Here is a 27,974-nt window from a genome sequence, read left to right as displayed (position 1 = left end):
TGCTCACTCGACCAATGAGCGGTGTGGAGGGTGAAGGCGGCAGCTGCGTGATGAGGTAGGGCGGGACTTGATGTGGCCATTGGCCAGGGCGGGCACAGGCCCTCGATACGATTGGTTGAGGAGAGGGGACCGTGGTGGGGTTCGAGCGGCGCGGCCTCAGCAGCTGCGGGAGACGGAAGTGGTGAGAACGCTGTTTTGGAGGGTCGGGCGGACACTGCCTGGGTGAGTCACTGTGCCCCGTGCACGGCCAGCCTGGAAACCGCAAAGACCTCGCCTGGCTCGGCCCCGCCCCGACCCCCCACTGGCTTTCTTGAGTCCCGCCTTCTGTCATTCGGGGCTCCACCTCCGAGTCTTTAGGCTCCGCCTCTGGAACCTGGGCACCTGGGATCCCCTGCCAGCTTGGCCCGTGCCCCAGGACCAGATTCCCTAGGTCAGGGAGCCCTGGGTTTCCCAGGTCTGGTCCCTGTTCCTCCTCCCTCTGTTTCCCTGAGGCTGCGTGCCAGTGGGCGGTGAGGCAGCACCTCTGGCTGGCCGCTTGCGGGCTCCCCAGTGAGGGAAGGTGGGCAGAGGCAGAGGGTAGTGTGATCGGGAGGAGATGGGTGGGACCACACGTAGAGGCTTTTAGCTCTGCAGAAGCTATGTCATACTGCTCCAGAGACAGCAGGTTTGAAGGAAAATATCAATTGACTTAGGCCTGGCTCACTAAGTGGGCCTAGAAGGCCTCATCCTGAAATTCTTGTTACTTGAACTCATTTGACAGATACTGACTCCCAGGCCTACCTGGTCTGATTCTTTTCCTGTTGTGTTGTCTCATCCCCATAACCTCCACCCTCCTTGGTGTCAAGTGTGCTCAGCAGGCCCTGTCCAGCCTTGTTGCTCTCTTATCATAGGTTGTGGTCCTTTCTCTCTTGCCCCATGCTTTGGACTCTGTCCCCAGTAATAGGTCAGGTGGATGCTACTCCCATACCCAAGAGAATAGCCAAACAGTCCTGTGGATTCATGCTTCCACAAGGGCAAAAATTGGGGAGCCTTTGTATCTTCAAAGTTGGAATTTCTTCTGCTCTCCTGAAAAGGACAGAGTTTGGAGTATTCTACTTCACCTTCTTGATCTGTGAGTCAGTACTCATTTCTACTGAGAAAGTGTGGATGATACTCATTTCTGCTTCAGAGGTTTATGGCTAACTTATGCCCTGCAAGACACTTGTTGCTTTCTCCCCATGTGGCCCCCATTGTCCCTATCTGGTGTGGTGGCTTGTTGAGAGCTTGGATCTTGTGTGAGGGAGGAAAATAAGAACTGTAGAGAAGTAGTTCAGGGGTAGGTGTGGGGTGTTTATTGATTCTATGGTAATGTTAATGGTGCTTTTTACTCTATGTTTGTGTTTCTTTATAGTGACTAACAGACAGTCAGGACCCTCACCCCGGTAGAATGGTGAGTAATTTTTCCTCATACCATTGTGTTTTCTATAATCCTGAATTCATCTCTGTGAAACTGCCCCACCCCTCTTGGACCTTGAGCTCCAGGCTATTCTGTTCAACTTCTGGACAGGTTCCTCTGCCCTGGAGATATATGAGAATTTCTTTTTTCTTTTTTGTGCTGTAGGACCTTGCAACATACTGTGCAAGTGTTCTACCACTGAGCTTCACCCCCAGCCCAGGATTTCTTTGGAATGAAAAAAATAAGGCAGTTTACAGCCCTGGATCCAAAACCTATAGTTGTTTTTTCTGCATGTGCTTCATTAACAGTCCTCCTCTTCCTTTTCTTGTGTTCCTGGGAAAATCTCCACATTCTGGCCTAAAGAGCCAGGTCTTCATTACTTAAGGTCCTTGGACTTCTGATGGGTCCCAGGAATGTTGTAGTTGCTGTATCAAGAGTGATTCCACCAACTCTGTTGGCCTTCTCCAGCTCCTAGGTACTGCAGTCTGTCACTGTATGTGACAGCTGACTTTATATCTTACAGTATAGCATCCTGAATATCACTAGATGTAGTTTATCACAATCCTATGTATTTCCCATTAACTGTAACTGCCCTTTCACCCCAAATTCAGGGAATTCCTTAATTCCTGAGAACTGGGGAAGGAAGCAGTGAGATGAGAAAGGAGAGCTGCAAAGCCTCCCTAGACCTGGCTCTTAACCTTCTTTTCTATTTCAAGTGCCTGGGCTTAGGGACAGGTCAATGAATTCAGTTGGTGAGAGGACTCCTTCCTTCCCAATTTTTCTTCTATAGAAATGTGCATCTGTGGTGTGTGTAATATTAGTCTGGTTTCTTCTCAGAAAGCTCAAGTGGAGCCTATAATCCCCTGTACTCTTTCTTTTCTCTCTCTCTCTCCTCTCTCTCCTTTTCTCTCTCTTTCCTTCCTTTCTTTCTTTCTGTCGCCAGTCCTGGTCTGGGCACTGTCCCTGAGCTTCTTCTGCTCAAGGCTAGTACTCTATCACTTGAGCTACAGTCACTTCTGGTTTTTTCTGTTTATGTGGTATTGAGGACTTAAACCAGGACTTCATGCATACTAGGCAAGCCTTCCCCTCGAGGCTGAGATCTGAGGATTGTGAGTCAAAGCCAGCCTGGGCAGAACAGTCCGAGAGATCTTACCTCTAATTAACCCGCAAAAGGCTGGAAGAGCACAGACTTGAGCACAAATGCCAAGCAATAGCATGAGGTCCTGAGTTCAACCCCCTGTACCAACACACACACACACACACACACACACACACACACACACGAAAAGAAAAGAAAAGAAAAGAAAAGAAAAGGGAAAGAATCCCAGTGGCCCTGGCCTTACAATCTCTTTTTTACCTCTGTGATACCCTGAAAAATAGCATACTCTTCATATTCGCCTCATCTAATTTTAAATCTAGCACCACCACTTAAATACATTAGGCAAATCGCATACTAGCTAATCATACTTTCTACATCCAAAGTCTCATCATAAAAACAGGATAAGACTTCCTGGAGAGTACAAGTATGTTTGAAATGGCTTGACTCATAGATGTTTAATAAAATGTCGTTTTTTTTTTTTTCTTCCAAAAACAAAACCCCTGCTTTTCTGAGTACAGGAAATTTCAGGGGTCTAGCTAGCTCCTTTTGTTATTCTTAGTGACAGTGTACAACTTGTACTCATTATTTTTTGGTCCTCAACCCAACTTTTTACCCTCTTTCTACCCCTGGGTTTGATTTCTTTTTCTTTTTTCTTTCTTTCTTTTTTTTTTTTTTTCTTGCCAGTCCTGGAGCTTGAACTCAGGGCCTAGGCACTGTCCTTGAGCTTCTTTTGCTCGAGGATAGCACTCTACCACTTGGGCCACAGTGCCACTTCTGGCTTTTTCTGTTCGTATGGTACTAGGAATCGAACCCAGCGCTTCACGCATGCTAGGCAAGCACTCTACCACTAAGCTACATTCCCAGCCCTGATTTCTGGTGTTTTTTTTTTTTTTTTTAACAGCTTCTCTAGTCTTTTCCAGACTAAGAAATTCTCTAATAAGTATTTTCTATTCCAGTGATCAGAGGATGTGAAACAAGGGGGGAGAAGGGTTGGGCAAGGCTATGAAATAAAAAATGCAAAGGATTTCCCTTTCAGGAGTGTGGAATGACTAACCTGGCACCAGACCAGTATTCATTCTAAGGGGGACAAAAAGAGTTCAGTGAGGTCAGCGGAGCGGAGGACGCTTATAGTGGTAATTTTGGATGGAAAGGAGAAAGTGGTAATTTTGGATGGAAGGGTCTATGGGGTGGAGATACTGCTGGAACTTGTTTCTTGGCATCAAGAGCTGGAGGTGAGGGAACTGTAGAGAATAGGAATGCTATGTGAGACAAGGGGTGTGGGGCGGCTCACCTGGCAAGATGAGGAACGAAAAGGCGAGGGCGGCCCTGCCTTCCCCGTGCAGTGATCCTAGGGCGGTCCCCTAGGCCACACACCAGAGTGCCCCTAGATGTCCCTGGGGTTGTCCTCCCACGCAGCAGCGCGGGGACTGCGCGGAGGGCGGGGCCTGGGTGGTGGGCGGGGCCGCGTGAGCCTCTCGGCCTCCGCCTACCCGGCGCTGTCCTGGGCTCCCCCTCGCCGGGTCCCCTCCCTTTCGCGCTCGTGCCGGAGGGCGGAGCCGGGCCCGCTCCATTGTGGAGAGGAGGGGAGAGGCGCGCTGGAGCCGAGCTGGGGTTCCGACGCCCGCGCGCTCGCTTCTGGCCGCGGCTGCACCTGGCGGGTCCCACAGCCGGGATGCGGCGGGTGCCCGGGGCCGGCGGGCAGCGCAGCAGCTCCGGGGACATGTGCGCTGGCCCAGACTGCCCGCGACCATGAGCCTGACCGGCCGTGTCTCCTGCTCCATGCTTAGCTGCTTCGTAAGTGCCAGGCCTGCCTGCGGGGGGTCCGGGGGGGATACATCCGCTTGCTGCACTGGCAGCCCCGCCCAGGGCCAGCCCTTGAGATACTGTCAGCCCATCCCCCTTCCCAGGGCCCCTGGCCCGACCCCAAACGTTTGGTAGCCGGGGTGGAGGGTCAGCCCTTTTCATTCGTGGTCTTGCTTCAATCTTCGGGTGCTGGGGATTGTCGTAGGCCGTGATGGGAATTCTGTGACCCATCCTGGCCCTGCAGCCACTGCCCTTGACTGCAGATCTCCAGGCCCCGCCCTGCAGGGGTGCATCCCTCTACCTCCGCCTCTCCATCTTGGTCCCACCCGCTGCATCCTTGCTTGGGGATGTGGGATGTGGCTAGTAGATGGTATGGGATGTTAGGGGGCTGGTCGGGGAGTTTAGGATGACTGTACGCTGTCTCCCCATCTCCAGTCCCCTCCCCCTTCCACACTCCATTTCTCACCTGACATGCTAGTCTTTTCTCCTTGACTGTCCCCCAGACAGCTCTTTTTTCTTCACCTTCCCTGCCTCTGCAGGGCTCTGTGCCTCTGCATCATTCCCTGGTTTCCCCTCCTCCCCTCTGGCTAATGCTCCTTCCCAGCTTTCCCCATCTGTCCTCTCAGATGTTCCCACACCTACAACCCCTTCCTCCCTCCCTCCCCACCCCCGTGGGTGTCTGCCACCCTCCCCCCCACCCCTTTCTACTCTGCCTGGGCTGTTTTTGGGTCTGTTGGCTTCTCCCTGGTGCGTGGATTCTCGTTTCCCCTCCTCGGTGGTTGGGAGCAGAGTGACTTCTGCTCGCTGTTGGTATTCCTCTGGAATTCCCATAAGATCAGCAGGCCGGGTAGGTTGCTTGGCAGGTAGTGGAGGCTTGTCAGCCTAGTGGGCCTAATAGGAAGATAAGCTCAGCTCCAAAACACATCCTCCTTTTGAAAGTATCCTCGAAGGCCCTCTAGAGGCATGGGACTGAATCCCCCCAACCTACTCTTCTTTGTCTCCTTTCACCCACCAGATTGAAGCTACTGTTGCTGAGGGTGCCTGATTGCCCTGCTCTATGTAACCAATTGCCACACCTGGCTCCTTTTCTTGCAGCCAACATTCTCCTATTCCCATTCCTTGCTCCTGTTTTGTCCTCACTCTAGTCTTTTTCTTAGTTTTCTCCCCTCCTCCTAGTTTTGAAATTTACGTTCTAAGGAGAGTTCCTCTTTAAAAAGTGCAGGTTTCCAGTTCCTCCTTGGCTTAGGTTCTTTTAGGTTTATTAGGCTCCAGGGCACCTTCATTTCACTCTTCCCTACCTCAACCAAGCCAGCTCTCCTTTAACTTCTCCAGTAGCCAGAACCTTTAGAGGTGTGTGGGGAGTGTTTTTCGATTGATGGGGAAGGAAAGCAAGTGATTCTCAGGGGCCAAGTCGAGCCTGGTGACTCAGGGATGTGGCCTTCCTACAGGGTGAGGAGGGCCCCCCCAGCCTGGAGTACATCCAAGCCAAGGATCTGTTTCCCCCCAAGGAACTAGTGAAGGAGGAGGAAAACCTTCAGGTAAGGTGGAACTGGAGGCCTAGGGTTGGAGGTACAGTTAAAAAAAACACCCTCTTGGGGCTGGGAAGGTGGCTTAGTGGTAGAGTGCTTGCCTTGCATTCATGAGGCCCTGGGTTCAATTCCTCAGTACCACATAAACAAAAAAGGCTGGAAGTGGCACTGTGACTCAAGTGGTAGAGCACTAGCCTTGAGCTGAAGAGCTCAGGGACAGTGCCCAGTCCTAGAGTTCAAGCCCCATGACCGACAAAAACCAAACCAAAACAAAAAAAACCCCTCTCTAATCTGGGCGCCAGTGGCTCACGCCTGTAATCCTAGCTACTCAGGAGGCTGAGATCTGAGGATAGAGGTTCAAAGCCAGCCCAGGCAGGAAAGTCCATGAGACTCTTATCTCCAGTAAACCACCAGAAAATTGGAAGTAGCACTATGGCTCAAGTGGTAGAGCACTCTCCTTGAGCTGAGGAGCTCAGGAACAGTGCCCAAGCCCAGAGTTTAAGCTCTACTACCAACCAAAAAACAATAACAAAAACAAAACCCTCTCTCAAAAAAAATTCCTAAGAGGATCTATTCCTAAGCTCTGGCTTCCTGCTCATGGATATGTGGAGGGCTGGGGGCTTGGTTGGTATGTATATTTTTGGAATCTTTGGCCCCAGGGAAGGAAAGGCAGTTTTCCTGTGCAGCTGGGGCCTAGTGCTGTGACTCCTTTCCTGCCTTGGTTCAGCTTTTCCAGATGAGATCCCACAGAACAGGGTCTGCAGAAGAGAATGAGGAGGACACTCAATTCTGGACTGAGTTTCCCTTGACCCTTGGCAGGTACCCTTCACAGTGCTGCAGGGTGAGGGAGTGGAGTTCCTGGGTCGGGCTGCTGATGCTCTCATTGCCATTTCCAACTACCGACTGCATATCAAGTTCAAGGACTCTGTCATCAACGTGAGTTTCTGTCTCATTTTCCTATAGAATCGGAGGTTCAAGAAGGTGTTATTCCATTGTTCTATCTGATTAGGCCTCTAAAAACAATTGGAGAGCCCTTATTTTTCTCACTGGCCAGAGAAGTAAATTCTCTGCTCTCATTCTTCTAGGCCATAGGTCTGTCTCTGTCTTTGGCTCATTCTTCCTTCTCCTTCTTTTTTCTTTACTTTGTGGGCCTTTCTGAGGGGCACAGTGGTTTTGTTAGAAGATCACGGGCTTTGGAACCAGGCAAACCTAGGCTCTTTTCTTGCACTGCTGCTTATTAGCTCTATCACCTTGGACACGTCTGGCTTTCTCCTTAAAATATGAAGTGAAAACACCTTGTTGGGCTATTGTTATTAATTGATCACATATGTAAAGGAACCAGCACAGTTACCAGGCACATAACAGGCCTTCAGACAATGCCAGTTTCCTTGCTTCCATTAGTGTATCAGCACCTGGGCTGGGGTGGGGGATGAGTGGTGCCAAGGGTGGGAGATCTGAGTCTGTTTGCCCTTCTCTGAAGGTCCCCCTCCGGATGATTGACAGTGTGGAGAGCCGTGATATGTTCCAGTTACACATTGCTTGCAAGGACTCCAAAGTGGTCAGGTGAGAACATTGAGGCCTTGTTCATGTCCTCTTACTTTCAATCTTGAGTAGGTCTGTTTCAGGGTTTCTTTGGAACAAAAAAAAGGAACGATAGGGCTAGGAAGGTGGCTCAGTGGTAGAGCGCTTGCCTTGCATGCATGAGGCCCTGGGTTCAATTCCTTAGTACCACATAAGCAAAAAGAAAAAAGCCGGAAGTGGCACTGTAGCTCAAGTGGTAGAGCGCTAGCCTTGAGCTGAAGAGCTGAGGGACAGTGCCCAGGCCCAGAGTTCAGGCCCCATGACCAGACCCCCCCCCAAAAAAAAGGAAAGATATCCTTTTACCTTACCTATTGGAGGAAAAAATGAAAATTCTGTTCTCTGTTTTGGATTGGGAGGTCAGTTTATTTAGCCATACTCTTTTGACCTGAGCTCATGGAGTCATCATAAAGATTAAGTGAGATAATGTATATGGAAGCAATTAAGGACAATATCTGACAGACAGCACTCACATTATTGTTGGTTTATTTATTTATTTACTGTGTCCTTACTGAGCAGTTTATACCAGACTGTTTTAGGTCTGAAGATATAGCAGAGAATAAATAAACAAATATCTTTGCTCTTAAGGGGCTTATATTTCAATGGGGAGGTACTAACCATAAAAAGTAAATGAAATATGTACATGAGGTAAGTATAAAGGAAAAACTAAAATAGGGAGAAGGGGCTGGGCATAGTATTACCTACCTGAAATCTTAAACTTACATGGAAAGAAGACATATGAGGATTGTGGTTTAAGTCCATCCTGTGCCAAAAATTTGCAAGACTGTCTCAAACAAGATAGACATTGTAGCTGAGCACCAGTGGCTCACGCCTGTAATCCTAGCTACTCAGGAGGCTGAGATCTGAGGATCAGAGCTCAAAGCCAAGCCAGGCAGGAAAATTCATGAGACTCTTTTCTCCATCAGAAAACCAGAAGTGGCATTGTGGCTCAAGTGGTAGAGTGCTGGCCTTGAGCTGAAGAGCTGAAGGACAACACTCGGCCAGAGTTCAAAACCCATGACCCCTCCCCCACCCCACCCCCCCAAAAAGATATTATAGTAAATTTCTTTATTTGAAGCTGTGCCTATAATCTCAGCTATTTGAGAGGTAGAGGTAGGCAGATAATAATCTAGGGGTTGCCCCAGGGCAAAAGCATGAGCCTCTACCTGAAAAAATAAGAACTAAAGCAAAAAAGGCAGTATGGCTCAAATGGAGGCTTTGATCTCAAACCCCATTACTGGGAGAGAAAAGAAAAAGGTAAAGAGGATGTGTTATAGGGAGGAAGATTGTAACTTTAACAAATGATCAGTGAATGTTTATGCAGGAGAGGTGACAGTTGAGTCAGGATCTGAAAAATGACCATGAGGGGATTTGACAGAAGAGTGTGCTAGAGGCAACAGTGAGTACTATTCCACCTGTGGTGGCTTCCTGCCTCTGCCTGGATATTTGAAGAATGGTTGGAGGCTAGTGTGACTGGAAGGATGCACATGGGGGAGAGTATTGGGGGATAAGGCCTGAGAGGACAGTTGTGGGGGAGGGTGGCATGTCATGATGATTAGCTTTTACTTTGAGGGAATTGAGAAATCTCTGGAGGGTTTTAAGCAAAGAAGTGACGTGAACTGATTAATGTTTTATAGAATCACTCTGGCTTCTATATTGAGATGAGATGGAAGAAAACAGGAAAGAGCCGAGGCAGAAGCTGGGGGACTAGTTAGGAAGCTATTTCAGTTTCCCTGGTGAGGCATGTTGGGGGCCTAGCTAGAGTCATTGTAGTCAAAATTGTAGTCATTGTAGTAAAAATCAGATTCTGGGTCTATTTTGGAGGTAATGGTAAAGATGATTGAACATGATACCAAGAGAGGGCTGGAATGACTTCAAGCAGCATTATGAGGATGCCTAGTTTAGATCCTGCATGTGTTCAAATTCATGGCTAAAGGCTAGTTGCTGAAAGAAAACTTAACAAGTGGCAATATGGGGGACAGAACTTACTCCAGAATTGTCACAAGAGATGATTGGATGCTGGCCAGTACCCTTGGTCCCCATAGGAGGGTCCCATTGCCTAACCTTGCTTTGCAGCCTCCTCTCATAGACTTTCTGTATTTTTTTTTCTCTTATGGCCCCATGGCATATCTGTCTCTTGCCTCATCTAAACCTGTGACTTCTTTCCTGGCAGGTGCCACTTCTCTACTTTCAAGCAATGCCAAGAGTGGCTCTCTAGGCTAAGCAGGGCCACAGCAAGACCTGCCAAGCCTGAGGATCTGTTTGCCTTTGCCTATCATGCCTGGTGCCTAGGGCTGACTGAGGAGGACCAGCACACCCATCTGTGTCAGCCTGGTGAGGTTGGGCTGTTTTCTTGGGGAGGCTGCTTCTTAACCCTCAGTTCTCATCCCTTCTCTATGTCTGGACATTGGTGCTCTGGGGAGTTGACAGGTGGGGGCTGTGTTGCAGGAGAGCACATACGATGTCGGCAGGAGGCAGAGCTGGCGAGGATGGGCTTTGACCTACAGAATGTCTGGAGAGTCTCACATATCAACAGCAACTACAAGTGAGAGGGTGTGGCTGGGAGACAAAAACCCCAATCCAGACCCAAACTTTCTCCATATGTGGATAAAGTATAAAGGGCACAGCTCCTGGGTCTGAGAGGGAGGACGGCTCTAATTCTCATCCCACAAAGCCATGGGTCTTGTTATCATATATTTTAAGCCTAGTTTGGTGACACCCCCCCCCCCATATCTTCTCAGGTTGTGTCCCAGTTACCCCCAGAAGCTGCTGGTTCCTGTGTGGATCACAGATAAAGAACTGGAGAATGTAGCTTCCTTTCGCTCTTGGAAGCGTATCCCTGTGGTTGTGTATAGGTGAGTCAATATGGAATGGGAAGTTGTTTTTGCTTGCTTATTTGTTTGTTTTTTCAATAAGGAAAGAATCCAAATCTGAAGTTTGAACAGCCAAACCTTAAAGTGGGAATTGACAGTCCTAGGGGAATTAACTATGAAATTATTTTAAAACAAAAACCACCTCAGATTTTTTTTTGTTTTTTGTTTTCCTCTGAAGGAAAAGGCCTTTGCTTTTTTTTTTTTTTTTTTTTTTTTGGTGTGTGGCCTGAACTCTGGGCCTGGGTGCTGTCCCTCACCTCTTCAGCTCAAGGCTCGTGTTCTACCACTGGAGCTACAATGCCACTTTTGGCTTTTTCTGCTTATGTGGTGCTGGGGAATTGAACTCAGGGCCTCATGCATGCAAGGCAAGCACTATATCACTGAGCCACCTTCCCAGCTCCTTGCCTTTGTTTTAAGGGCATAATGCTGCATTAGTGCAAAGGATGGCAAGGTGACCTACGGACCAAAGAGTATAGTCTGGGAGCTCAGAACAATATTACATTTTAAAAGTTTTTAATTTTTTTTTAATTTTTTTTTTTTTTTTTTTTTGTCGGTCGTGGGGCTTGAACTCTGGGCCTGGGCGCCGTCCCTCAGCTCTTCAGCTCAAGGCGAGCGCTCTACCACTTGAGCTACAGTGCCACTTCCGGTTTTCTGGTGGTTTTATTGGAAATAGGGGTCTCACGGTCTTTCCTGCCCGGGCTGGCTTTGAACCGCGATCCTCAGATCTCAGCCTCCTGAGTAGCTAGGATTACAGGTGTGAGCCACCAGCGCCCGGCTATTTTAAAAATTTTTAATGTTTTGTTTATTTTGAGACAGGTTTTACTATGTAGTTTGAGCCTGATCTACTCGTGGTATAGCTTAGGCCGTTCTTGATGCTTCTGCCCCAGCCTTTCAAGTACATGAGATTATAATCTTGACCCACCATGCCTTGCTTAAAGGATTGTTTTTTTTGTTTTTTAAAAAAGGGCCAGAGATGCAGTTTAAGGACAAGGTTTGAATTCAAACTCTAATACACTACCACTACAGAAAAAAAAAAAAAAGGTAGCTGAAAGAGTAAGAAAGATAGCAACTGTGAGGTTTGAAATTGTTCATGTTCTTGGCTCAAGCCTTGTTCTCCTGCTGCAAGTCTGAACCAGGAGCAGGTGCTGTGCAGATTTGATGAGTCAAGGTCACCTTGGGAATACAGAGCCCATTTGAGAAAATGAGTGTGATAGTGCTTTGTAAACTGTCCAGCTCTCTAGAGATGTTAAGGCATTTGGTTGCTATTATCGTGACCTGGATATGTTGGTATCCTCTGCTGGCTCTGGAGACCTTGGTCTGGCCCCCTGAGGTCTTCACCAGGCTTCTGGAGGCTTGGAATACCAAGGGCATTGTGATTTCTTCTATCTTGTCAGACACCTGCGCAATGGGGCTGCCATTGCCCGCTGCAGCCAGCCTGAGATCAGCTGGTGGGGTTGGCGCAATGCTGATGATGAATATCTCGTTACATCCATTGCCAAGGCTTGTGCCCTGGATCCGGGGACAAGGGCCAGTGGGAGCTCCCTCAGCACCGGGAATAATGATGCCAGTGAGGCATGTGACACTGACTTCGGTAAGACATAGGTGATACTGGTTCCCCAAGCAGCAGGCCTTCTCCATGGCCCCTCTGATTTCTAAGGGGTCTCTAATAAAGTAATAGGAAGAAGACAACAATATAGACTGCCTGGATCTCTTGTTTGGGGGAGGTGGTGGGGTATGAAATGTGTACTTGCACATTCCTCTCTTCTGAGAGAGAACACATAGGATTGGAGTGATGCTGGATGGATGGCTAACCTTGAGTCTTCTTCCTGCTGTGTATTTAGATTCTTCCCTGACTGCATGCTCAGGGGTGGAGAGCACAGCAGCACCCCAAAAACTGCTGATCCTGGATGCACGCTCCTACACAGCAGCAGTAGCTAACCGGGCCAAGGGTGGAGGCTGTGAATGTGAAGGTACTGTTGTTACCCAGTATATGAAGGTATCCTGTGTCCTAGGTAGCTTTGGTGAGGCAGAAGTTGGGAGTTGCTTATGTGTAGTGGAAAGAACTAAATTATTCTACTTGGAGCCAGGACTTTGCCACTTACTAGATATGATTATGAAGCTTAAGTTACTTCATCTCAGTTTTCTCATCTGTAACTCACAAGGTTGTTGGGATGACTAGGGGTTGTATATTGGTATAGGCTGGGTGCCAGTGGCTCATACCTGTGATCCTAGCTGTTCAGGAGACTGAGATGTGAGGATCCCAGTTCAAAAGCCAGCCCAGGCAGGAAAGTCTGTGAGACTCCTATCTCCAGTTAACCACCAAAAAACCAAAAGTGGAGCTGTGAATCAAGTGGTAGAGTACTGGCCTTGAGTTCAAAAGCTTAGGGGCAGCACCCAGGCCTCAGGACTGACATATATACATACACTTATACACATACAAACACAAAGTACTGGTATAGAGCAGCTATTGATAATTGATTATGAATTGTCATTTTTTTGTACTACTGCTATTTATCATTATTATTACTACTAGTATTACTACTCTGAGTATCCAGAGATAAAAGTGCAATTTGGATGTTAAGAGTGTATATAGTTTCTGTCCAGAATGTTTGGCCCTACCAGGAAAGCTTTGTCCATTGAGACTGCTCTTGTCCTGGCTGCCTGTTTCCAGGACATTCTTTTATGCTCCACTCTCTTCTTATGTCTACAGAGTACTATCCCAACTGTGAGGTTGTGTTTATGGGAATGGCCAACATCCATGCCATCCGGAATAGCTTCCAATACCTCCGGGCTGTGTGTAGCCAGATGCCAGATCCCAGCAAGTATGTATTCCCTTGCTATAATTCCATCATTCCTGTAGTCTAATCTCTTAATACTACCTCTTCTTGGAGGACTTGTTGGGAAATGGAAAGTTAGAGGCACAAGAAACCTCAGATTTGGATAGAGTTGGGTATAGTGGGACCATATCCAAAAACACAATACTTCTCAGGCACTACTTTGGCATGGTCACAGATCTTTGGATTTTTTTTTTTTTTTTTTTTTTTTTTTTTTGTAGATCAGTTGTCCTATTCAAAGAACTTAGGGAACTGTGGAGATAAAATGGCTAAATATACATGTGATTTTTCCCAGTTCCTCTCTTGGTTCTTAGAAGCTCTTATCTGTCTCCATCTTATCTTCCCTGCCTTCCTTCTTTGTTGGATAGAACTGGCTGGGAGGGGTAGAAAGATTTTGGTAGCTCAGTACTCTCAGTGATATGCTTCATTTCTCTTCTTGTATAGCTGGTTATCTGCCCTGGAGAGTACCAAGTGGCTGCAGCACTTGTCAGTGATGCTAAAAGCAGCTGTACTTGTGGCTAATACAGTGGACCGGGAAGGCCGGCCTGTGTTGGTGCATTGCTCTGATGGCTGGGACCGCACGCCGCAGATTGTAGCCCTGGCCAAAATATTACTGGACCCATATTACAGGACATTGGAGGTATTAAGAGGGGGTTGGGTAAGAAAGAATGGAGGGAATGGATTTGGGAAGGATAGTGATAGGCTTTTGGGAATGATCTTGGGAATCTTTCTATAGAGGACATTGGTGGCTTCGAGTCCTCTTCCAAGTTCAGACTTGTTCTTTGCAGTTGTCACCTGCCTGCTTTGGGTATTCTAGAGAGCCCCAGCCTGGCCCTTCCAGAGAGAACTTAGGCTTCAACTGTTTGCTTTTTGCAGGGCTTTCAAGTGTTAGTAGAATCTGACTGGCTGGATTTTGGGCACAAGTTTGGGGATCGCTGTGGCCACCAGGAGAATGCAGAGGACCAAAATGAACAATGCCCTGTGTTCCTCCAGTGGCTTGATTCTGTTCATCAGTTACTTAAGCAGTTTCCCTGCCTGTTTGAATTTAATGAAGCATTCCTGGTAAGTCCTAAAGCCTGTGACCAAGGTGGAAGGAATGGTGCTCTAGGACCCCTAGGTGCAACCTGTCTGTGCCTTCTAGGTAAAACTGGTGCAGCACACGTACTCCTGCCTCTATGGCACGTTCCTGGCCAACAATCCCTGTGAACGAGAAAAGCGCAACATCTATAAGCGGACATGCTCAGTGTGGGCACTCCTGCGAGCTGGCAATAAGAACTTCCATAACTTCCTCTACACACCCAGCTCAGACATGGTAAGGCTGAACTCTTCTCCTACATGGAAACCTGTAAGAAGGGGCTGAGTCAGTGGGAAGAATGTAGAGTTAAAGGCTTAGGGAAGGAAAAGAGACCAGGAACATCTCACAAAACACCAATATTGGGCCATATCCCTAGGTTCTGCATCCTGTTTGTCATGTCCGGGCCCTGCACCTCTGGACAGCTGTTTATCTGCCAGCATCATCCCCGTGCACACTTGGAGAGGAAACTATGGATCTTTACCTTTCCCCAGTGAATCAGAGCCAGGAATTCTCTGGTCGATCTCTGGACAGGTGAGAAAAAAACCCTTCTTATTCTTTCCTCTGTCCACTAAACAGTGCTTCCTATCTCACCTAAATGGTGGTTTTTTTTTTTTTTTTCTTTTTCTTTTTCTTTTTAATGAGCTGTTTAAAAGCAACATTTTGAGTCAGTTAGGGAGAAACTTGGCCCAAGGCTCCTGGCTAGCCTGTGGTACATCCTGTGTGTTTTCAAGGTCCTCTCTTAAGATAAGATTGGTTGTCTTCTTTCTTGGAGCTGCTATCACCCCATGTGACATAACTAAGCAGGGAGAGGAGAATGAAAAAGAAAAGACTATTTCAAGAATGCTTGTGGGAATGGTGTATTGATTTTTAGTCACTGATAACAAGGTATGAGGATTTTGCTGTCTTAGTAACAACCTTTGCTAACTTCCAGGAGCGTCTCAGGGAAATGAGTTTTTAGTGGAGGGATGGACTTTACTCCCTCAGAATAAGGCTAGAATTTAAAGCAAGACATTAAATTAATGCTGAATATTGGCCAGAAAGAGAAATGTGAGCTGAGAGTAATTTGTATCCCTTTTTATTTTTTTAAAGCCTTTATATATTCAACCAATAAGCTATATTTCAATTTTGAAATCCTCCAGCCAACAAATACCAAAATTTATAATATACAAGGCCAGGTGGGATGGTGTATACCTACAATCCCAGCATTCAACAGGCTGAGGCCAAGAGATCATTCCTTCTTGATTTTTACCTAGATACCTACCATTAACACTTTGTTGGGTAGCCTTCTGTTGTTTATTTCTATAGAAATATCTCATGCTGAGACCTGAGGCCTTGGGGTGCAAGCTGTCTAGCCCTTGTAGCTAAGACTGATATGTTGCATATACTCTTGTTCCGACAGCATTTTTTTGTTTTTGGTTGGTCGTGGGGCTTGAACTTTGGCCCTGGGCGCTATCCCTGCGCACTTCAGCAAGCACTCTACCACTTGAGCCACTTCCAGTTTTCTGAGTGGTTTATTGGAGGTAAGAGTCTCATGGACTTTTCCTGCCCAGGCTGACTTTGAACCGTGATCCTCAGATATCAGCCTCCTGAGTAGCTAGGTTTACAGGCGTGAGCCACCAGCGCCCCACTCACTCATATTTTGTTTTTAAAATCCCAATTTTTTGTAAATTATTTTTCCCAGTTTGTATCAGGCTGTTATCCCATGCCAACAAGTATGAAGCTACTTCCATATATTTATTTTTTAATTTTATTGTTTGTAGAACTGGAGATCAGACTCAGGGCCTTGTGTATGTAAGACAAATACTCTACTACAGAGCTATATCTTTATTGTAGCTGTGTGTGTGTGTGTGTGTGTGTGTGTGTGTGTGTGTGTGTGTGTGTGTGTGTGTGTGTGTGTGTGTGTGTGTGTGTGTGTGTGTGTGTGTGTGTGTGTGTGTGTGTGTGTGTGTGTGTGTGTGTGTGTGTATGTGTATGTGTGTGTGTACGTACTGGGGCTTGCATTTAAGCCCTGAAGCTTTCACTTGGCTTTTTTTACTCCTGATGTTTTACCTCGTGAGCCATACTTCCTTTTTTTTTTTTTTTTGCTTTTAGCTGATTAGTTGAGATAGTCTTTTGGACTTTTCTGCCCAGGCTGTCTTCAGACTTTGATCCCCAGATAACAGCTTCAGAGTAGATAGGATTATAGGTGTGAGTCATCAGCTTTCTTCAACTTTATTGTTTAAGTGGCTGTATAGTGGTCCAGAATTAGAGTGTGCCTGATTTAAGTTATTTGGATAACCCACAAACACCCTTTTTTTAGTTGTTATAGATGTTTTAGTGAGCATGCGCACAAGCATGTGCACACAAGCATGTGTTCGCACACATATGGTGTGATGGTGTGTGTTTAAATAATGGCAAAACACATGTCATGGTTACCTTATTTATTTGTTTGTTTGTTGCCAGTCCTGGAGCTTGAATTTAGGGCCTGGGCTCTGTCCTTGAGCCTCTCTGTGCTCAAGGCTAGCACTCTACCACTTGAGCCACAGCAAGACTTCCGGCTTTTTCTGTTTATGTGGTACTGAGGTATCGAACCCGTGCCTCAGGCATGCTAGGCAAGCACTCTACCACTGAGCCACATTCTCAGCCCATAGTTACCCAATTTTAAATGTACCATTTCACTAAGATGAGTGTAGCTCAATGGTAGAATATGTGTTTAGACTACTTAAAGCCAGCTCCCCCATGTACAGTAAATATATATGTATCAGCCAGGCACCAGTGGCTCATGCCTGTAATCCTAGCTACTCAAGAGGCTAAAATCTGAGGATCACGGTTCAAAGCCAGCCCAGGCAGGAAAGTCCATGAGACTCTTATCTCCAAGCGCTGTGGCTCAAGCAGTAGAGTGCTCACCTTGAACTGAAGAGTGTAGGGACAGTGCCCAAGCCCAGAATTCAAGCCCCAGGACCGCCAAAAAATAAATTAAAAAATATATATATGTGTATTATCCATGTTATATATGTGTGTGTACACACACATTTGTGCTATATTTCTGCCAGAAATTTAATTCCTAAAAACAAAAATAATATGTTTAAAGGATATGTATATTTATATTTCTCTCGCTAATTTTTTTTTTAGCTTTTTTTCCATATTTCATATATGCTTGGTTTTTATTGTTGTTGGCTTTTTCTAAAAGCCTGAGTTCTGGGATTGCAGGCATATATGGCCTTGTATATTACAAATATTGATATTTGCTTATTGCTGTTTTTAAAGTTAAAACTAACTTACTGGCTAAATAGTGTAAAGGACAACAAAAACTCCAAATCCCTAATTTTTTGGTTTTAGGGATTTTTTTTTTTTGTTTGTTTGTTTGGTTGGTTGGTGTGGGGCTTGAACTCTGGGCCTGGGTGCTGTCCCTCAGCTCTTCAGTTCAAGTTGGACTCTACTACTTGTGCCACAGTGCCACTTCCTGTTTTCTGGTGGTTAATTGGAGGTAAGAGTCTCATAGACTTTCCTGCCCAGGCTGGCTTTGAACTGGGATTCTCTGACCTGAACCTCCTGAGTAGCTAGGATTACAGGCATGAGCCACTGGTGCCTGGCTATGATCTTGTTTTTTTATTTAGCCAACTGTTGAATCAAGAGGTAAATACTTGAAGCCGGTTGCTAGTGGCTCATGTCTGTCATCCTAACTACTACTGAGGAGGTTGAGATCTAAAGATTGTGGTTTGAAGCTAGCCCAGGCAGGAAAGTCAGAGACTCTGATCTCAAATAAACTACTCAGAAAAAGGCAGAAGTTAGGTTGGGAATGTGGCTTAGTAGTAGAGTGCTTGCCAAGTATGTATGAAGCCCTGGGTTTGATTCCTCAGTACCACATAAACAGAAAAAGCCAGAAGTAGCTCTGTGGCTCTAGTGGTAGAGTGGTAGCCTTGAGTAAAAGAAACTCAGAGACAGTACCCAGGCCCTGAGTTTGAGCCCCAAGTCTGCCAAAAAAAAGAAAAAGAAAAAAATCAAAACTGGTCTGTGGCTCAAGTGGTAGAAACTAGCCTTGAACAAAAAAAACTCAGAGATAGATCAACTCCAAATGGATCAAAGTAAAAGCAGGCACCCTGAAAACATTATAGGAAGGAATAGGAGAAACTTTAGGGCTCCTTGACACAGGCCAAAATTTTCTTAATAAAGACCCAGAAACACAACAAATCAAAGAAAGGTTGGACAAATGGATTGCATGAAACTGCAGAGCTTCTGCATGGTAAAGGACATAGCTAGCAAGATCAATAGAAAGGCCACAGATTGGGAGATCTTCACTAGCCATACAACAGACAAGAGTCTCATATCTAAAATATACTTAAAACTCAAAAAATTAAACCCACCACCAACAAATCCTCAAAGGAAAAAACCGCCCCATTAATAAGGGGCTAAAGACTTAAAGAGAGACTTCTCTGAAGAGAAAACAAGAATGGCCAATAGACACATGAAGAAATGCTCAACTTCTCTAGCCATAAAAGAAATGCAAATCAAAACAATATTGAGATTCCACCTCACCCTAGTTAGTATGGCTATACTCAAGAAATAACAACAGATGCTGGAGGGGATGTGGCTAAAAGGGAACCCTACTGCATTGTTGGTGGGAGTGTGAACTTGTTCAACCACTTTGGAAAGCAGTATGGAGGTTCCTCAAAAGACTCCACATAGAGCTTCCCTATGACCCAGCAATCCCACTTTTGGGCATTTACCCAAACAATCACAAACAAGGTTAAACTAAAGCTACTAGCACAACTATGTTTATGGCAGCATCATTCACCATAGCTAAGATAGGGAACAAGCCCAGATGCCCCTCAGTAGATGAAGGCATCAAAAAAATCTTATATATATATATATATATATATATATGAATTCTATGCCTCCATCAGAAAGAATGACATTGCCCTGTTTGTTAGGAAATGGAAAGACTTGGAAAAAATTATATTAAGTGAAGTAAGCCAATCCCAAAGAAACATAGGTCCCATTGTTTCCCTTATTTGCAATAACTAGTATACATCTAGGATAATCTTACCAGACAAGCAGAAAAGGTCAAAAGCCATGTACATATGACAATATAAGATGATGCTAAGTGAAATGAACTCCAAGATAGGGACATGAGGTTTTTGCTTTGTCACTGTTTTTAATGTACTATGTGATTTTTTTTTTTTTTTGGTCCATTCATGGGGCCTGAACTCTGGGCCTGGGTGCTGTCCCTCAGCTCTTCAGGTCAAGGCTAGCGCTCTACCACTTGAGCCACAGTGCCACTTCCATTTTTTTTCTTTTTTTGCTTATGTGGTGCTGAGGAATCGAACCCAAGGCCTCATGCATACAAGGCAAGCGTTCTACCACTGAGCCACCTTCCCAGCCCCTTTTTGTTTCTTTTGTATGTTCTTCCCCCATGGTATAACCCCTGTTGTCACTGTATTTGATTCAGGTGCCCTGCATATTTGGAGAGGAGATGGGAAATAACAAAATGCTGAAACAAGGATACAGGTTTACCCATTGTAACAATGTAACAATGAGATGTACAAGACATTATGTTGAAAATGAACTTTACAACATGGCAGGGAGGGGAGTTGGGGAGGTGGAGAGGGAAGGGATAGTTGGGGAAAAACAAAGGAGGGGGTAACAATGCTCAATAGGAAATGTATTGGTTACCTTACTCATGTAATTGTAATCTCTCTGTACAGTATCTTAACAATTAAAAAAAATGAAAAAAAGGTAGATATATAAAAAATGTTTTCTATAAATGAGGGATCTGAGGTATGAAGAAGTTAAAGTCAGCAGCTGAAAAGTTCCCAAGCTGGGATTTGAGCCATGGCTATGAGATCCAGGGACTATAATCATAACTGTTTCAATGACCTTTTTGCCACTTCAAAAAAAACCAAAATTGGTCTCAAAAGTAAAGTCAAACATAAAAATATACTTAAAGCATTTATTATAATAAAGGTTCAAAACCCAAGCACTTAAACTGTATTTTAAGTTGGTCTTTGGGGGACTTTTCTGTTTGAGCCATCTAAAAGGAGGATGCCAGTGAAGTCTCTCCTGTTTCTAGGTGAATTTTCCTAAGCTTTTGTTGATCTATGATTTAACTGTTAAAAATCAGGATGGCCATTTAACAAAACCGGCTACTCACCTGGTGTGTAGGAATGCCTCTAGGAGTCTGACTGCTGCTGTCTCTTGGCAGAAGTTTCCATAGAGCCCTGGGAGCGAGAAGCATACTGCTTCTAAGTGGTAAAAAGCTGTGTTGAGGAGTCAATAAGTGTCTTCTTAAAACATTTGTGGTTAATAAGTTGTTGGTTGGTTGCCTATATTTTGAATGCATAGCACTCTCTATAAGATATAATTTATTAACATTTTATAGTGAGGAAAGCAAATATCTGAGAAGTTAAATAATTTACTTGTAGGTATATAGCTAATTGGTGTCAGAGCCAGTGTTATCCAGATGCAAAACTCATGTTCTTTCTTACTGTGATTGAGACGGTGGGATATTGCCTTGAGGCTCAGGTATAGTCCTGGCTAGAATAGTAGATTTAGCAGTTATCAACAGGGGCCAGATGCCAGTGCCCACAGCAATTATCCTAGCTACTCTGGAGGCTGAGAGAAGAAAGATCGCATTTTTAGGTCAGACCTGGCAGAAAAGTTTCAAGCTTTGTCTTGAAAATAACTAGCAAAAGAACCAGAACTGGAGATACGGCTCAAGTGATAGAGCACCAGCCTAGCAAACATGAAATCCTGAGTTCAAACCCCAAACTGCCAAAACAACAGTAACAAAAAGTTAATAGCAGGACTGAGGATTTAGCTAATTAAGCAGAGTGTGTGTTTTGCATATTTAAGGCCTGACTTTAAGCTCCAGCGTCCCCTCCCCTGAAAAAATTAAATTAAAAAAGAAACAAAAAACAAGCAGTTGAAACTGGAATGGTTGAGATAGTCCAGGGAAACTGTAAGTTAAAGACTAACAAATGATGAGGGCTATTGAGAACAGTTTCTTGTCTTCCATTATTTCTCTGAATAGGCTTTTGATGCATATCAGTTATTTATACTCTTAAATATCATGTCTTGTGAACTCTGGCTTGATGCTGCTCTGATGACCTGATTCTCTATATTGGAAGTGCCTCTTATTTTCTGACCTGCAGATGTTGTGTTTGTCCTTCCAGGTTACCTAAAACCAGATCCATGGATGACCTCCTTTCTGCCTGTGACACAAGCAGCCCCCTCACTCGAACATCCAGTGATCCTAACCTTAATAACCACTGCCAGGAGGTCAGAGTCAGCCTGGAGTCCTGGCACAACAACCCTGAGGGCTCAGAGACAGCCTTTGTGGAACCTGGGGTAGGAGGTCCTCAGCAGAGCATAGGAGAAATGGGCCTTCCCGCTCTTCCCAGTAACCAGAAAGATTATTTGAGCAATAAACATTTCAAGGGTCACAAAAGCTGTCCTCTAAATTATAAACTGCTTAACACTGCTGTGTCCCGGGAAATGAAGAACAACACCTCTGACACTGGCATCAAAGTTTTGGAAGAAACTACAGTACCAGCTCTAGAACCTCCTGCCCAGGATGAGCTGTGTAGGACTTTCAATGGCTTAGGGGGGTCACCTGAACATTGTCTGGAAACAGAAGCTGTCAGTGCACTCTCTACAGTTGTTCCTAGCAAGTGTGATGGAACCTGTAATTTTCCTGAGTCTTCTCAGGACTCCCTTACAGGTGTCCCCCAGAAGGCACAGCTAGACTCCATGATAGATGTGCCCACCAGAGGTGTTCTGGATTACAGTCTGGGCAGCCTTTGTAGTCTACCAAATGCTCCCTGCCAAACTGCTCCAGAGCCAAGTACTGACTTCCTCAACCTAGATCCCTCAGAGTCTACAGTAAGTATATCCCACCAAGAACAGCCCAGTTCTGTGCCAGACGTGATTGATAGGAAGGAGGACACTGGCAAGAAAGGAAATACTAAGAATGGACAGTTATTGGAAAATCATCGCTTTGGGAAAATACCATTAGAATTGGCCCGAAAGCCAATTTCTCAGAGCCAGATCAGTGAGTTCTCTTTTCTAGGGTCCAACTGGGACAGCTTCCAAGGGATGGTGACTTCATTCCCAAGTGGGGAGACAACCCCTAGGAGGCTGCTTTCCTATGGCTGTTGCAGCAAACGATCGAGCAGTAAGCAGGTGCGGGCCACAGGGTCCTGCTTTGGGGGCCAATGGGCTCAAAGAGAAGGTGTAAAGTCACCTGTCTGTTCTAGTCATTCCAATGGACACTGTACTGGACCAGGAGGAAAAAACAACCGGATGTGGTTGTCTGGTCACCCAAAGCAAGTCTCTAGCACAAAGCCTGTCCTTCTGAGCTGCCCTTCTCCAGTGCCTCCTTTCTACTTGGATGATGATGGACTCCCCTTTCCCACGGATGTGATCCAGCATAGATTACGGCAAATTGAAGCAGGGTACAAACAAGAAGTGGAGCAGCTACGGCGACAAGTGCGTGAGCTCCAGATGAGGCTGGATATCCGTCACTGCTGTGCCCCTCCAGCAGAGCCTCCTATGGATTATGAGGATGATTTTGTAAGTTGTCACCAACTACCATCCATCCATTTATTTAGTCTTCCATCCATTCAAGGGTAGCGGTTTACTGAGTACCTGTGTACCACTGGGTTAATTGCTCATGCTACAAGGTGAAAAACAACAACTGGAGTGATGTTCTAAGCGTTACGTCTGGGGGAGGCTTCAGTAGTTTAGGGGGCTGAAGTAGAGTAAAAGGTCAGGACAGGCCTGAAGGAAGTGCTGAAAAAATGTGTGTTATAGATCGGCAGACAGCGAAAGAAAACAGCAGAAGCGTGGAGTCGATGGGTACTCCAGTAGTGTGGCTTAAAGAAGGCTCGTGTATATGTACATGTGTGTATACACACTTATGCTGGGATTGTGAGGGAGAATTGGGTAGTGTGGTGTGGGAGGTAATGCTGGAGAATTAGATGCTGTAAGGATCAAATGGAATACCTTTCTTGTTTGCCCTTCAGGCAATGAAATGGCCAATGAATAATATGACCCAATTTGTATTTTAAGGAAACTCCTGTAGAAACAGTGTAAAATTTTGATGAAACAATTAGAGACCTAGTCTGGGAAGCTGGTTAGGATACTGTAGAATAATCCAAATGAGACTACTGAGGACCACTGGGGCTCTGCTGCCCTGGTCTATCAAGTTCTGGCACTGTGGTGCTGGGGAAGCTTCTAAGAGTCATCTTCTACCCCATAACTTCTTCATCCCCCATAATAACACTTCCCTTTTTTTCTGTTAAGGCATTCCCAATTGCCTGTTACCCACTTCTTCGCTGATGAAATGGGAAGAGTTGGCAACTTTTCCCTACAGGGTGTTGTTTTAAATAGGAGTCAGCCAACCTTTTTTAGGTTGTGTGGGCCATATGGTCTATATTATAGCAATTCAACATGATCTATACCACAAAAGCAGCCATAGGGGCTGGGAATGTGGCTTAGTGGTAGAGTCAATTCCTCAGTACCCCATAAACAGAAAAAGCCAGAAGTGGCCCTGTGGCTCAAGTGGTAGAGTGCTAGCCTTGAGCAAAACAAAGAAAGAAACAAACAAAAACTCAGGGACAGTGCCCAGGCCCTGAATTCAAACTCCAGGACCCGCAAAAAAAAAAAAAAAAAAAAAAAAGGAGCAGCCATAGATGATATGTAAGGGGATGAATGTGGCTGTGTTTTATACAGCTTGATTTAGCTGTGGGCCATAGCTTGCCAACACTTGGTTTAATCTTTCCACATTATAGTATAGCATTTTGGTAAGGCCATGGCTCTGAAGCCAGAATATTGTACAAATCCCAGCTTTACAGGTTGCACCTCTTAATTCTCTGTGGCTTAATTTTCTTATTTATAAAACAAGTCTATAATATACATCATAAAGCCAGGTGCTGGTAGCTCACGCCTGTAATCCTAGCTACTCAGGAGGCTGAGATCTGAGGATCACGGTTCAAAGCCAGGAAAGCAGGAAAGTCCGTGAGACTCTTATCTCCAATAAACCACTCAAAAACCAGAAGTAGCACTGTGGCTCAAGCGGTAGAGCACTCGCCTTGAGCTGAAGAGTGCAGGGACAGCGCCCAAGCCAAGTTCAAGCCCCATGACCAGCCAAAAAAATAAAGTAAAAAAAAATATATGTATGTATGTATGTATACACATCACAAGACTGTTGTAAGGAATTAAGTTCATGGATGTGATACACTTAGAACTGTTCTTGGTGCTTCATAAACACTAAGTGGTGATGTTGCTGTCTTCGTCCATTCCTCAGACGTGTTTGAAGGAGTCAGATGGCAGTGATACGGAGGATTTTGGCTCTGATCACAGCGAAGACTGCCTTTCAGAAGCAAGTTGGGAACCTGTTGATAAGAAGGAAACTGAGGTATGTCTAGGCAAATATGTGTTTGGAACTTAAACAAGCCAGTGGGTTGCATTTCTGAGAGGCGTGCTGTGGCCTGAGCTCTCCCTGAGATAGGTGTCATCTTTGTAGGCACCTAGTGGCCAGTCATAAAGACCAGCCTTGTCATTTTCTCCTTATTGCAATATTACTTTTCTACTCCATTAAGGACCTGGAATTTTTCCTTGTGCCTTCTGTTAGGTGACTCGTTGGGTTCCAGACCATATGGCATCACATTGCTATAACTGTGACTGTGAATTCTGGTTGGCCAAACGAAGACATCATTGCAGGTAAGATATGTTGTGTGATTCAGTGTGACTCAAAGTAGTACATTATATATAGAGAAGACTAAACTGCATTAATCTGAAATGGGAACATCTTTACAGGAGCTATTTTTGTTTGTACCCAGCCTTTTTAAAAATTTATTCACAGAAAGCCTTTTAAACTATCATTCACTCTCAGTACATTGGCATTTCTGATGAACTCTTTCCTCTTTGTGCTTTGGCAGAAATTGTGGGAATGTATTTTGTGCTGGATGCTGCCACCTGAAGCTGCCCATTCCTGATCAACAACTCTATGACCCAGTTCTTGTCTGTAACTCATGTTACGAACACATCCAAGTATCTCGTGCCAGGGAACTCATGAGCCAGCATCTGAAGAAACCCATCGCTACAGCTTCCAGTTGAATGCCAGAGGAGATGACCTGTCCAATTTTAACAGGTTTGAAGGGAGGATCTGCTTCAGGTGTAGTTTGGAAGATTCCTAGGTGTGAGGCTCATGAAATCACAGAGCTCAAAGATACCGTCTTGAGAGATCCTCCTTGGTACCATGAGGCTGGAGCAGAGGAATTTCAATTTGGCAGGAGGTCTTCTACTGGAGATACCCTCACCTTGGGGTAATGGTCCCAATCTAGACCCAGAATCTGGGTCTTAATGTTGAGTTGGTGACTCCAGCGTCTTTCTCCTGTGGGGGAGTCACAAGATGATTTCATAGATAACTGCCTGGTGCAAAGAGCCCAAACAGCAATAGAAAGGCATACGTATAACCAAACTTCAAGTGATAAGAGACCCATTTCTCCTCCACCTTGAAAAAGCAGATTATAGTATACAAGATAGGACTTCCTATCCTATTTGAGACGAACTCTATTCCGTACCTCTGTGCTCTGTGTCTGTGCATGAAGGCTCAGTCTTTAGAGGCACTCCCTCTAGTTGCATTAGTACTGTTTTTTCTGTGGGGTTTGGTTTAAAGATTGGTTTGGCAAGTGGAGATTTCAATGTATTTTTCACTTGGCTCATTGGCCAGCATCAGTGAATATTCATTTTAGAAGGACAGTTCTAGGGAATGAGACATTTCTGGGAGCAGAGGAAAACTGTTGATGCTTAGTCTTGGCAAAAATCAGTTATTTTGAGCTTCATAGGCAGTCGTCACTCTATTACATGGTGACAGCTCTTGAGGTATGCACTGTGAAGAAGGAAAAGAGAAGGGAAAAACAAAAGTTATGCTTGTGAAATATCTGCTGATTGTGCCCTACCCTTAGCGCCTGACTTTTCCTAGTTGTCCTGGTGCTAACACAGGAGCTACACCTTGATCCTCTCCTGGCATGAAAATGAAACAAAGATTTTTATTGTTCCATTGCCCACTTCCCCCATGTTGTCTTTCCCTTGGCTGCTGCCTCCTCTGGGTCACACTGCTTCTTATCCTGAACACTTGACACCTTGAGGGTAGAATCTAGCGTTTGTTTTTACCTCCTCAAATAATGCTGTTTGGTATGTGAGGGTTTCCGTAAAAATGCTGCTGTCTATTTCTGTGCACTTAACAATGGAACCCAAACAGAAGAGAATAGAGCCTTGATACCAAAATTGGGAGAGAAAATGTGTCCATTTGGACCAAACAATTTTAATTTTTTTGTTTTGATTTTTTTTTTTCATCTTAATATGTACCAGTGGCACTTAACCAAAAGATACAGTGATATAGCCATGTACTATATGGTTGGGACAGATGAAGTCTCCTTGGCCTATAATGAAACTACTAGGATTTCTTATATTCATTTTTCTTTCATTCATTGATGTATAAAAAGTAAATTACGTTTAGGCCTATACTGTTTTAAAATTATGGTAGCTGTCATCCTCACTGCTACTTTTACGTTGCTCTCTAGAAAAGTCATTCCAAAATAACTAGCATCTACATTTACAACAAGAATTATTTGTCCTGACCTTTTCCTTAGTCCTACAGAGAAGCATCTGTGCTTCTTCATACATGTCATGGATGTAACCTAAAAAGTTTTGGCGTATTTAGGTCAGCCTAGCAGAACTTTTTTTTTTTCCATATAAATGAAGCTGGATAATGGAGATTTTGTGTCTGGGAAATTCCTGAGATCATGAAAAAGTAACAAATTATTTCCTGTGTCTTACCTAAAATTATTTTAAGCATTTTTCTCAATCATTTCAATGTTGACAGTCATGAGTGGCTTTTTAAGTTAATTGATTTTCATTGCACTTCACTCTGCCTGTTTTCAGGGAGATTTGTAACACTGAGGAGACTGTATCTGCCTACTTTGGCTGTTTTGAGGGACTGTCCCAAATGAACAAACTGCATGGCCTTGGAGAGAAACTCTGGGCTCTTGGTTCAGATGTGTTCATCAAATACTCCTTTCAGAGCTGTTGTGGGTGTCAGTGACATGATGTGGCCAAAAATCCAAACTGTGCAGTTGCGTTGTGACATGCAATGTGCTGTAAAAAAAAAAAAAAAAAAAAACTCAATACAGTTTAAATAAAATCTCTATATTAGTGCTGCTTTGTTGGCTCTTTTTATTCATTTTAATTTCTTAAGGAAATGTAGAGCTTGTTTTTTTTTTGGTTTCTGTTTCTTGGTCCTTCTGTTGTTTTTACCAGGAGGAAAAAGACTTTTAAGCATAGCTCTTCCCAAGAATTTCCATTCTCAAAATGAGCTCCTGGGGTGTATCTGTGGTTAGTGATTGGATAGGGATTGAGTCTTACGGGTTCTAAAGAATACTGTCTTATCTCATCTGAGGTTAACTTGTCTTTAGTGTCTGAAATGTCACCAGCTGGTTGAGGGGGCACCGCAGAGTTGTACTTACCACGTTCTCTGGCTCCCTTTCTGCCAGGAGCTTCAGTTTCATCTAACCTCGCGTAAGTTGGGTTGAGCAAAAACACCGGCTTGGAAGAGCCGATATCTTTAAAGATATAAAATGCTCCTACCGGAAAAGGTGGATATTTTTATTTGGAGAGACGGGTACGGTAAAAGACTGCTGTTCTCCGGGACGGGCTCTGTACGGCCGGATGCACACTCTGCATTCGGCTGCAGCCCTTGATCCTTC

General features: G+C 45.0%; 1 protein-coding gene across 2 annotated transcripts; it reads left to right on the top strand.

The window, feature by feature from the left end:
- Window positions 1-133: 133 nt before the first annotated feature.
- Window positions 134-27,430, top strand: Mtmr4 (myotubularin related protein 4). 2 transcript variants are annotated; one of them, XM_070027006.1, is made up of 19 exons: window positions 134-222; window positions 1,391-1,429; window positions 5,786-5,875; window positions 6,686-6,802; window positions 7,347-7,429; window positions 9,618-9,778; window positions 9,893-9,989; window positions 10,186-10,299; window positions 11,712-11,908; window positions 12,159-12,287; window positions 13,028-13,139; window positions 13,596-13,791; window positions 14,028-14,213; window positions 14,293-14,463; window positions 14,603-14,757; window positions 21,378-22,776; window positions 24,512-24,622; window positions 24,839-24,927; window positions 25,146-27,430. In XM_070027006.1, exons 2-19 carry the CDS (start codon window positions 1,427-1,429, stop codon window positions 25,321-25,323), a joined length of 3,588 nt encoding a protein of 1,195 aa, XP_069883107.1. In that variant the 5' UTR covers window positions 134-222; window positions 1,391-1,426; the 3' UTR covers window positions 25,324-27,430. The 2 variants fall into 2 exon arrangements, with proteins under 2 accessions (XP_069883107.1, XP_069883106.1); XM_070027005.1 differs by lacking the exons at window positions 134-222; window positions 1,391-1,429 and adding an exon at window positions 4,132-4,328 and having other exon boundaries at window positions 25,146-25,357; window positions 27,154-27,430.
- Window positions 27,431-27,974: the final 544 nt, after the last annotated feature.

This window comes from Dipodomys merriami, unplaced genomic scaffold (assembly GCF_024711535.1).
Source record: "Dipodomys merriami isolate MVZ:Mamm:240054 unplaced genomic scaffold, mDipMer1.0.p SCAF_19, whole genome shotgun sequence".
Lineage (NCBI taxonomy): Eukaryota > Metazoa > Chordata > Mammalia > Rodentia > Heteromyidae > Dipodomys > Dipodomys merriami.
Note: the sequence above shows the minus strand (reverse complement) of the source record. Positions and strands in the feature narration are given on the sequence as shown.

What these genes read in the sequence shown, in the direction of transcription:
- Mtmr4 (XM_070027005.1), top strand. Translation starts at nt 4,284, where the DNA reads ATGAGCCTGACCGGCCGTGTCTCCTGCTCCATGCTTAGCTGCTTC. An exon ending in TCAAGGACTCTGTCATCAAC is followed by an intron (nt 6,803 to 7,346) that starts GTGAGTTTCTGT and finishes CCTTCTCTGAAG; the next exon opens with GTCCCCCTCCGGATGATTGA. An exon ending in AAACGAAGACATCATTGCAG is followed by an intron (nt 24,928 to 25,145) that starts GTAAGATATGTT and finishes GTGCTTTGGCAG; the next exon opens with AAATTGTGGGAATGTATTTT.